Below are 12,594 nucleotides of genomic sequence, written 5' to 3'. Positions count from 1 at the left end.
TCTTTTTCATTGCAGAAAGGAAAGAATTATCGTTGATTCGAATGGTTTCAATAATAATAGAGATTATTATGCGTATACATATTTGGAATTTTATAAAAAAAATTACAGAGATTTTCTGTAGAGTATTGAAATTGGTATAATTTCGTAGGAATTCAAATCTAAAAATTTCTAAAGAATCATTGAAATTGGTATAATTTTGTAAAAAATAAAACCTATAAATTTCTAATGAATCCCCGAAATATTAATAATTTTCTACAGAAAACGAAAAAATATATTGATAATTTTTATAAAATATATCGAAATATTGATTTTTTTTCTATAGGTATTGAAAAGAACCTACACATTTCGAGATTTTTCTGTAGAAATATTTAAAACATACTATATTGGAAATCTCAAGACTATATATATATATATATATATATATATCATAAGATTTTATTAAGCATTTTAAGCCATAAAAATCACTAGATGAATTGGGCCTAGGGTGGTGCCTTTGGTATTAAGGATAATAAAATAAGCGAATAAGTAGATTAGTCCATAATTAAAAGGGATAAAATAGCTAAACCCTAAACAAATTTGAAGATATTTAAAAACTTATGGACTAATCTACTTATTCGCGTATTTTATCATCCTTTGCACAGTCCATAGGTGGTTTCTTCTAACTTAACTTTTCGTATATACTATTCTCCACCACACTCCCCCTTTTTAATGTTTAGGGTTAGTTTCTCTTTTCGATATAACAGTCGCCAGCCAGATTTCCCGCACAGTACTGATGATTTCCAAATAGAACGAAACCGGTCTACCGTTGGAATTTCTGGCTATTTTATTTAGTTTTTATGTAGTTTTTTACTCCAAGATCTATTTGATCCGAGATTCGCGTCTTTTTGTTTGCTCGAAGACCTATTGGTACGAATTATTTGTAAGTTGTTAAATATCTTCAAATTTGTTTAGGGTTTAGCTATTTTATCCCTTTTAATTATGGACTAACTTGCTTATTCGCGTATTTTATCATTCCTAGCCTTGGGTATTAAGCCAAGCTGATTATTATTATTATTATTATTATTATTATTATTATTATTATTATTATTATTATTATTATTATTATTATTATTATTATTATTATTATTATTATTATTATTATTATTATTATTATTATTATTATTATTATTATTATTATTATTATTATTATTATTATTATTATTATTATTATTATTATTATTATTATTATTATTATTATTATTATTATTATTATTATTAGCGATGTTTTATTGTTCAATATTTAATTTAGTGTAAGTAATATACTTTTATTGATACAGAACGTAAGCTTGAACTTCATATTACGGAAATTATTTAATATTATTTATGTTCATTCTAACAACCTTAAAACACAACAAAATTATTTTATTTTTAAAAAACCCCTTTCGCTCTATGCTAACGTCAATACCGCTCAAATCAGAAGCAATTCTGATTGAAATAAAATATGACGCGAACAAAATGCGCGTGATAATCCAGTACCGGAAAGGAACTTCCGTTCATCCAATGCTGGCCATTTTTAGACATTTCCAATTAAATCCGAGGGGGTGGAGTTGGCCATTAGAAAGTCATAACCGACCAGGAACATAAGGACACCAATTACCAACCCATTTCCGTTTCCCACGACCCTAAAAAAAATACGTTATTCGGTGATACAAAAAATGACTCAAAATTAACACTAGCGAAATAAAAATAAAAAACACCCAACGTTAGGCAGGCAATTCGGCAATATATATTTTTTTAATTTATGATTACGTCACTTGTCGTAAGTGAATACAAAATATGGAACTTATTCGCGCCCATTTTAAGCAGGGTTGCTAGTTTTTCTGATTTAAATTCATTAACTTTTCCAGGTTTTCCCTGACCAAAGAGATTTTTCTTAACTTATTTTGTGCCAAAATTTTGCGGGTTTTAACCTATATTTTAGCTTAAGTTTCCAATTTGTAACCTATATAAAATTCCCTGACATTTCGCTGATTTTTAAGTTATTTTATAAAATTCCCTGACTTTTAGACAAATTTTCAAATTCTGTAACTTTTCCAGGAATTCCAGGTTTTCCAAGCACAGGTGGCAGCCCTGTTAGACAAAACGCAATAGGCACACCGTATTCTGGTAAATTGTTAGTAGGTGGTATATTTCATTGATGACTTAGGTCTAAGGTGGTGCCTTGGGTATTAGCCTAGCTGAATATTATTATGATTATTATTTACACCTAGTTACCTTAAATGTGCTCATAATAAACTGCAATTTTGAATTTGTACTTATTGTTTTTAAAAGAAATAATATAACAATTAAATAAAGGAAATATTCTACCTAAAGTATCGATGGATTTTATAATAAAATATACACCAGTCATGTCGGTAATTATAGCTCAGATAATCCTAGAAATCAAATCTGATCGCTCAACTGAAAAATACCAAGCGAATGCAGGATTAGGTAGGATTAGGTAGGATTCCCCGAAACTGTTTCCAAAATCCCAGCCATCAATCACTATTACAACAGGGTTGCCACAAAATTTTCCCTGACTTATTAAGGCCAAAATTTTCTTTTATATTTTACTTTTATCAGAAGTTAATAAATTTCGATGGACTTATATTTCAGTAAAAAGGTTATTGCAATGTTGAAAAAAAATAGCCAAACATTCAAGGAAATAATAATTATCATAGAATTTGTCATAGATCTAGAGTTAAATTACCTTCAAAAAGTGCCCAGATAAAATTGAACTCCCTGACCTTTCCCTGAATTTTTACCAACTCTTAAAATTCCCTGACTTTTTAGGCCCATTTTTAAATTCCCTGACTTTCCCTGATTTCCCTGACGTGTGGCAACCCCTATCACCAAATACTCCAACCATAGCGTTGATGTAAGATAAATTTAGCATAAGCGTTTGACAGAATTAAGATTAAATTAATATTAAGAATGTCTTTGTCGGGTTATTTGGCGTTATATTTTTGGCATTTTTCTCTTTTGACAGGAAACGAATTAATTAATGAATATTAAATCTGATAATATTAAATTAGAGGCGCCAATACAGAGTTAAAACGGGATGCATGAATAAAGATTACCAAGATTAAATTCGGTCGTAGTTCTAAACATAGATTAAGATTTTCTACAATTAAATAAAATCTAATAGTCTATAAAAAAAAGTTTACCATATCCTGCTGTAGTTTCTTACAAATATGTATTTAGAAAAAACGTCGAGATTCTATAGATATTTGTAATTCTATTGGCTTTCTAGAATTACAGTCTAGTCTTATGAAATCTTAAAACATTTTAAAATCTAAGGTTTTGTATACCCTATTGAGTGTTTTATAAACATTTCTATAGATAAAAACGTGGAAATTTAACGGTTTCTATAGTGCTGTTTCATAGAAAACCGATAAATCTCTATAGAAATATTTATAGATGACTGTATACGATATAGAAACCGGTATATTTCCATTTTTTCTAATGGCTATTAGAATAGATTCTATAGAAAATATGGATTTTTCTATAGAACTATTACAATTCTATAAGATTTCTAAAGAAAACGTTTTCTAACTGAAAAACAATTTGTTGTGATTGTGACGGTTAACGTTAAGAGTGATAAAATAAGCGAATATCTAAAACTCTTTGCAATGCAGTCCATAGGTGGTTCTTATTAACTTAACGGTTAATCTTAGTTTTGTTAAAGACAGATATTTTAGTTTATATTAATTTTCCAGAGATCAGGAAAACTAAAACAGTAAAAAGTTTCTAGGTTAATGAAAAAACTAAGATAAGATTTATGCAAGATATTATAAACAACAATTTTATCGCGTTTACAAGCCAGATTAAATTTATTAAACAAATGTTTATAGTTTTGCTATTTTTCTTGATAAAAAGGATTTTAATACTAAACAGTCTTCGAGAAGTACCGAAATTTCTCCACACAGGACAGAATTGAAGAACCCGTCGACATATTACGCTATACATTATCGTCATCATTCTTAAATGTCATTATAAAGTAGGTTCGTTGTAACGTGTCTTTCGTCAAAACCGCTCGAAAGGCAACGGTTTAACGGCGTGGGAGGATATTTCGAAAATTATCTGCCCATACTTTATTTACGATCTTTAAAGAATACCGTACAGTCTGCGTTGGTTTAAAGCGGGTCTATTTAACATATTTTGAAACTAAGCGGTTCGAACGCGCTTGACGATAATAATGTCATAAGTAACTTAATATCCATAAATATGCCACTGAAGGATTTCGGTAATTTGAGGTTTCCAAAGACGAAATTTAACACCGTCTACTGTTTTGAATGGAAAAATTAGTGCCACGTTAGTTTAGATGTCTAATTAGCTAGTAACTATCTCCAAAAAGAAATGGTAAATTAAAAATATTTAAATGTTAATGTTTTGATTCAATAGTTTATCATTATTTGACCAAATGAACTTTATTTTGTTTTTTTTTTAAAGAGTTTCAAATTGAATGTCGTGGTGATTTAGTATGACAACGTTACCAAACACTTCCAAAGACTAGTTAAAATATATTTTCGAAGACCTATTGGTCCGAGTATTTAGTAAGTTTTATCATTACTTTAAACCATAGGTGGTTTTTATTAACCGAAGACTAGTAACAACTCACAAGGAGAGTACCCGAGGTGTTTATTTCCGATATTGTTCAAAGTCTGGCGTAATATAGACCTATGAGATATTAAATTTCCCCATTCAATTTGCCATGGCAACCGAAAATGTTTTTGACTACTTAAAAACAAAAAATCTCCATTTAAAAAAGCATGGGATTTTCTCGGTTTCACAGGGTCCTTCATACGAAAATTTAAAAAAAAAAATTAAAAATCACGAAATTGGTAATTTGAACCACATTTAGGTAAACTTCATCAAGTTTGGGTAAATTGGAACATTTTGGGGGTAAAATAGTAAGAATTTTTGGGTAAAATAAGGAAAAAAATCTTATTTTGGTTAAGTGGTCAAAAACATTTTTGGTTGCCATGGCAAATCGACTGGGTAGTGCAACGTCTCCTTTTGCGAAATTTCATACCTCATATAAGTCTACATCACGCTCGACTTTGAACAAAATCGGCAATAAACACCTCGGGTACTCTCCTTGTCAGTCGTTAGTCACGTAATATAATTTGAATTAAAATCATTTGAGTTGGGAGAATAGAGCGTGTCAAACTTAAAGGCTATTACGTTACTTATGCCAATAATAAATTGTCCCGCACAGTTTTGTAAACGCCCATTTAGTATTACGAAATAGTCATACAAATGAGCGTAAGTTCTCTAAAGTGTGACATAAGCAAATGGTTGAAAAAAGGACATGACGTCCGTTGAAAAGACACAGGCTCCTAACTTTGGACTTGGTCCAATAATTACTCGCACGAACAAAAACCATGTAGACAACAACGAATCCAATTTAAATTTTCGCATCAAAGCTTATACATTGGCAGTCGTATACGGTAATAGAGAGGTTAAGCTCGCGCTACAAAACGCGTAAGGAGGAACGCGTAGTATTGTAGTCATAGCTTTATCGGGTTTCCCCTACCCGTTTTGTAGAACGAGCTTAAGCTGTCTAATAAGGCAAACTTCCTATTTCGATATAAGCCTCTAATTAAACGCTTTGTTGACGAGTTAAGTTATTCCCGACATCCCAAGCTTGATGAAGGACGATTAAAAAAGATAATAGAAATTAATTGGGGTATTGCGGCGCGTATTAATTTAATTTTAATTGAACTTTAAGGAAGACTACAACAATAAACAACATCCCGGATATAACGTTACCAAAATATTCTACAAACATTTGATAGAAATCCTATAGAATAGTGAAACAAATGCCTAATAGAATCTATAGAAATTGGGATTATTTTCCTAAAAATTACAGAAAATATTCTATAGACGTTTCATAGAAATATAATAGGAAACTAAAATAACGAACATGTCTATAGAATTTTCAGTTATGCTTCTATAATTATTTTATTTTAAATTATAATTATTTGAAGCCCTTACAAAATATTTTATAGACAGTCTATAGAAATGCCATCTGAATAAGTAATAATAATAATCAGCTAGGCTAATACCCAAGGCAACACCTAGCGCCTTAGGCCTAAGTCATCAAGCGACTTTTAGAATTATATCATATTTTTTTAATCTAAAGAAATATTTCATAGACATTCTATTGAATCGTATAGAAAAATTGCACAAGTACCGGTAGAATCTATAAAAGATTAGGTCAATGTTTTCTATTATCAATGAAAACACTTCAAATTGTTTTTTCTATAGACGTGTTTTATAGGCATATAAAATTAAATGCATCAAATTGACTTTAATCTTAGATTGAAAAGTACTTGAAAACATTTTTATCCGTGACGATACAGCTGAATTTCGAAATTTAAGTGTTTTCCTTGACAAATTATTTTAATAAAAAGGAAAAGCACGTAGCTAAACATGCTTGTTATCGTTTCACGGTCAAGTTCATATTTTTTCAGGTATTTTTTTTTTAAAGTAGCGAAAGAAATGTAAATAGGGGCGTGCGCGTATTTCGAAATAATGGTTATTAATATCCCCTATTTTAATATGCAAGTTTCTTCCGTGTTTGGCCAATGGACAAATAAATACACGTTGTTTTACAACTATACCCAGGAGACATTTAAATATTTTAATTCGTTTGTTTAGGTAAGTACTGTTATTAAAGCTAATAAATTGCATCATACTATAGGTAAACCTTATTTTGTCAAATCAAAATGGCAGAAAAAACTTGGAAAATAGCCATTGAAAGCGATGTGCAAGGCCATATCTGTAGACCTGACGGAAGAAACTGCTTAATCAATGTCAAGTCCTTTTACAGTACAGCTGCATGCCAAGTGACAGGCCATATGACACAAAGCCACTAACAATAACACTATAGATAAATTCTTAAGCCTTAAACGCATCTACAATTTACAGGTAATTTTCACACCGGTTGTGACATTTAATTTATACGACCCCCTATAAAAATTTACTTTTGTTTTTCTATTGAAATTCTATAAAAACGTTAATATAAATGTGGTTGAATTTTCTACAGCCATTAACTAATATATTTTAAAGTTTTCTCTAAAGAACATATTGATACGATATTTATATTGTAGGATATTGAAAATCTTAGACATTCTATGAAGGTTTGAAGGTTTTAAGGTTTCATAAAAGTATATTGAATTATTTATAAGGATGATTTTGTAGTTTGTTAAAAAAATTCCAAATTTATTATTGGAATTGTGGGATTATAATTAAAGCTTTTAACTAAACGAAGTTAAACAACAGATAAATTTTACCGCCCAATTTTAATATTCGCGGTTAAGGAACAATTTAATATGCAAAGAATAAGTTTTTATGCAATTATTTTCGGTTATGGATACAAAATATTAAAAGTGAATAACGAAGTAATGGTTATTTTGAGACACATGAACCCAAGCTTACCACCGATTAATAGGAACATTCAGTGGTTTAATATGGAGCCAAACTCCAACAACACCTCCAATTCATATTAACAGAATCACAAGGTATAGATTACACCGTTTACACGGACCCAAGTACCCTATAAAGGATATATAGCTTATCCTACCTCTTGCCTCCTCTGAATCAAGCCATGATGATGACAAGAGCACCTACAGTCCGGCGATGGACTGCGCACGATGGTTGGCTTGCCTCTTTTCCGACTTCTCTTACCGAAACAACCGAAAAACATGATTCTTCTTCGAACGCGCCACGAACTAAACTAAAAAAAACGTCTAAATCTGACGCAATAAAAGCGATAGTTCTTGTTAAAACTTCCCCCGATTTAGATTTATATATAAAGTGAAACAAATACTTAAATCCGAAAAAATATTCTTAGTGTGGGCGAGACAACGAGTTAAATTTTAAAAGGAACACCGACTGAGTACTAAGCGAGGGGAGGGGACGAAGGTTGCAGCTATATGCCCGGGTCGAAGGTCAACATGATGGTCAGCCGGCTAAAAGGGGCTACTCTAATCCCGCCACCGCAACCGAACTATCGACGGAGCCAATGCCTTTCGCCACACTAGCTCGCTCCGCTTCTAAACTCGCACTGAACGCGCACTCGCTTAAACAGACTTCAGTCACGAAGCCAAAAACACTCTTCCTATGTTTGATGCCTAAAAACAGCGGTTGCGGGGATGACTCGTTTTTTCCCGCGCTTGCCCCTCAAACGCCGGAAGGTGGCGTTCAAAACGCGTCCCTACTGACTATTATACCAGGGACGAGCAAATCACCCAGCGCCCCTCGCGGTCGTGGGGGGAAACGTCAATATAAATAATTTTTTTCCAAGTTTTTTTTCTTTCTAACTTGAATATAAGACGGTATTATTTGTTAAGTGAGAATTATATAGAGCTTTTTTTTTAAAGTAACACGTTAGGCCTAATATATAAAAATTCCTATAGTTACGTATAATCATAAGAAACATAACAATAAGTATGACAGTTCCTATTTTTGATAAGGCAGGCTGTCCAAATTCCCAATTTGAAATTCGAAAATTTGAGATTTAGATCGTCCGGTTTATAGTTTAATAGTAGGTTTTTTTAGTAAGATTTTAGTAATTTTCCAGATAAACATTTTGATAGTCGCAATCTCCAACTACTAAAGATCTCTAAGTATGTCTAATTTTCTTATTGTCACTAACACCAGGTTCAACTTGAACTTTTAACCGAACCCAGGAGTATACTATAATAATAATAATAATCAGATAGGCTAATACCCAAGGCACCACCTTAGGCCTAAGTCATCGAGCGACTTTTAAAGCCATTAATTCAGGTGGTCGAGTTACAATGCGTAGGAGGGTGGTGGCAAGCCCTTGCGAGCCACGCGAACCAACAGCTCCCTACACTAACTATTAACTATCGTCCTTGATAATATTATGTTAAGTTAAAAGGAACCACCTACGGACTGCATTGTAAAGGATGATAAAATTAGCGAATAAGTAGATTAGTCCATTAAGAAAAAGGATAATAAAGCTAAACCCTAAACAAATTTGAAGAAATTTAAAAACTTACTAATAGCTCATACCGATAGGTCTTCGAGCAAACAAAAGACGCGAAACTCTGACCAAATAGGTCTTAGAGTGAAAACTAAATTAATTTTTGTTTGTTCGAAGACCTATCGGTTCGAGCTATTAGTAAGTTTTTAATTTAATATTATATTTCTCCGTGGGCACATTTACACACTAAATGACACTGCGTTGAACTAAATCTTGAAAATCAGTTCGATGGTAATTTAGGCTAATAGTCACACTTTTTAAGTTTATGTTACTTATGATATAACCCATGATGGGGGGGGGCGTAGTTTTTATTTATGACTAGACGGGGTTACGATTTGTTAGGAGGGGGTTTAATAAAAATCTTGTTTTTTTATATCCACCACAAATCTGTGGGTGTCGTAGGAGGAACCGATATTCCAAGATTTCTCCCGGGTTTCGAAGTCGGAACCTATACCCCTCCGTATTCACGCGTTAGTGGTTTAACTTGATACTCCACTTAGATAAAGCCCGTTCGGTACAATGTATCTCCACACCGAGAAATAATCTCTCCATCTTTACAAGCAGCGTAAATACGCTTTGTAAACATTACACCCAATACGCCATAGATAAAAAATTCTTACCAAAGAAAAAAAGTGACCCTCCTCAAAAAAATCCCTGATGCTTTTGAAAAAAAAAACTTTATAGCCAAATTCCTGGTATTTGGCATTTCAGTCAATTTCACCTAACAGGGATGACGGTAGGCGTCGAAGCTACGCGTACCCGGATGTCCCGAAAACATTAAACGCGTACTAGCGTTGATGGTCCGTTGATCCTAAGAAACGGAGGTTTTTGTGATGGTAAAAAGTTAAGGTTTTCGGGTGGATTTTTTTTATCTACGGAAGGGCTTAACCAGAATAGGGCCGCCAAGGGTCGCGCGAGAAGGGGAAACAAAACCAGTAGGGGCTGAACTTGAACCCCCACCGCCCTTAAAGGAGCCCCTTCCGAATCTTCTCTTTGGCCATGGTGTCATGTCCTCCGGGCGAGTTGTAGGCGGGGCTCCCAAACCTCTTTCACGAGAGCCATCAGGATGGACAGCTTTAATCATCCCCCAAAAGTAGCAAGAAACCGCGTCAGACTTAATGAAGATGTTAAGCCCGTACCAACAACGTGTAGTTGGGATTTTTTATATCTCTATTCTTTACTTCAGCGCCATCTACGGTACGTTTCCTCGAGAGCTGATCATTATTTCTATAGACAGGAGATACTAGTCACTTTTGTACTCACTTTTGTGATATGTCACAGGTAATAACGATAAATCACTGGAAATCACGATAAAATGTGAGAAATCACTGGAAATCAAGATAAATTGTGATAAATCACTGGAAATCAAGATAAATTGTGATAAATCACTGTAAATCACGATAAATTGTGATAAATCACTGTAAATCAAGATAAATTGTGATAAATCACTGTAAATCACGATTAATTGTGATAAATCACTGTAAATCACGATTAATTGTGAGAAATCACTGTAAATCACGATAAATTGTGAGAAATCACTGAAAATCACGATAAATTGTGATAAATCACTGTAAATCAAGATAAATTGTGATAAATCACTGTAAATCAAGATAAATTGTGATAAATCACTGTAAATCACGATTAATTGTGAGAAATCACTGTAAATCACGATAAAATGTGAGAAATCACTGGAAATCAAGATAAATTGTGAGAAATCACTGGAAATCAAGATAAATTGTGAGAAATCACTGGAAATCACGATAAAATGTGAGAAATCACTGGAAATCAAGATAAATTGTGATAAATCACTGGAAATCACGATAAATTGTGATAAATCACTGTAAATCAAGATAAATTGTGATAAATCACTGTAAATCACGATTAATTGTGAGAAATCACTGTAAATCACGATAAATTGTGAGAAATCACTGAAAATCACGATAAATTGTGATAAATCACTGTAAATCAAGATAAATTGTGAGAAATCACTGGAAATCAAGATAAATTGTGAGAAATCACTGGAAATCAAGATAAAATGTGAGAAATCACTGGAAATCAAGATAAATTGTGATAAAGCACTGGAAATCACGATAAATTGTGATAAATCACTGGAAATCACGATAAAATGTGAGAAATCACTGGAAATCAAGATAAATTGTGATAAATCACTGTAAATCACGATAAATTGTGATAAATCACTGAAAATCACGATAAATTGTGATAAATCACTGTAAATCAAGATAAATTGTGATAAATCACTGTAAATCACGATTAATTGTGAGAAATCACTGTAAATCACGATAAAATGTGAGAAATCACTGGAAATCAAGATAAATTGTGATAAAGCACTGGAAATCACGATAAATTGTGATAAATCACTGGAAATCACGATAAAATGTGAGAAATCACTGGAAATCAAGATAAATTGTGATAAATCACTGTAAATCACGATAAATTGTGAGAAATCACTGTAAATCACGATAAATTGTGAGAAATCACTGAAAATCACGATAAATTGTGATAAATCACTGTAAATCAAGATAAATTGTGATAAATCACTGTAAATCACGATTAATTGTGAGAAATCACTGTAAATCACGATAAAATGTGAGAAATCACTGGAAATCAAGATAAATTGTGAGAAATCACTGGAAATCAAGATAAATTGTGAGAAATCACTGGAAATCACGATAAAATGTGAGAAATCACTGGAAATCAAGATAAATTGTGATAAATCACTGGAAATCACGATAAATTGTGATAAATCACTGTAAATCAAGATAAATTGTGATAAATCACTGTAAATCACGATTAATTGTGAGAAATCACTGTAAATCACGATAAATTGTGAGAAATCACTGAAAATCACGATAAATTGTGATAAATCACTGTAAATCAAGATAAATTGTGATAAATCACTGTAAATCACGATTAATTGTGAGAAATCACTGTAAATCACGATAAAATGTGAGAAATCACTGGAAATCAAGATAAATTGTGATAAAGCACTGGAAATCACGATAAATTGTGATAAATCACTGGAAATCACGATAAAATGTGAGAAATCACTGGAAATCAAGATAAATTGTGATAAATCACTGGAAATCACGATAAATTGTGATAAATCACTGAAAATCACGATAAATTGTGATAAATCACTGTAAATCAAGATAAATTGTGATAAATCACTGTAAATCACGATTAATTGTGAGAAATCACTGTAAATCACGATAAAATGTGAGAAATCACTGGAAATCAAGATAAATTGTGATAAATCACTGGAAATCACGATAAATTGTGATAAATCACTGGAAATCACGATAAAATGTGAGAAATCACTGGAAATCAAGATAAATTGTGATAAATCACTGAAAATCACGATAAATTGTGATAAATCACTGAAAATCAAGATAAATTGTGATAAATCACTGTAAATCACGATTAATTGTGAGAAATCACTGTAAATCACGATAAAATGTGAGAAATCACTGGAAATCAAGATAAATTGTGATAAATCACTGGAAATCACGATAAATTGTGATAAATCACTGGAAATC

The 12,594-nt window shown here is 32.0% G+C and overlaps 1 protein-coding gene across 4 annotated transcripts in view; it reads right to left on the bottom strand.

Annotated features, from left to right (window-relative positions):
• The window catches only part of by (focal adhesion protein tensin), a 294,492-nt gene that overhangs the window by 128,189 nt on the left and 153,709 nt on the right, over positions 1-12,594 (bottom strand). Inside the window, exon 1 of one of the 4 annotated variants that reach the window (XM_090161245.1) lies at positions 7,610-8,119. The exons of the other annotated variants lie outside the window; for them this stretch is intronic. Coding sequence (XP_090017371.1) covers positions 7,610-7,732 — 123 coding nt within the window. The 5' untranslated portion in view covers positions 7,733-8,119. Of the gene's footprint in view, positions 1-7,609; positions 8,120-12,594 lie in introns of those variants that run through there. 4 annotated transcript variants of the gene reach the window in all.

Source organism: Leiobunum rupestre, chromosome 10 (genome assembly GCF_980474605.1).
Source record: "Leiobunum rupestre chromosome 10, qqLeiRupe1.1.hap1, whole genome shotgun sequence".
Lineage (NCBI taxonomy): Eukaryota > Metazoa > Arthropoda > Arachnida > Opiliones > Sclerosomatidae > Leiobunum > Leiobunum rupestre.
The sequence above is the reverse complement of the archived record's forward strand: the minus strand, read 5'-3'. Positions and strand labels throughout refer to the sequence as shown.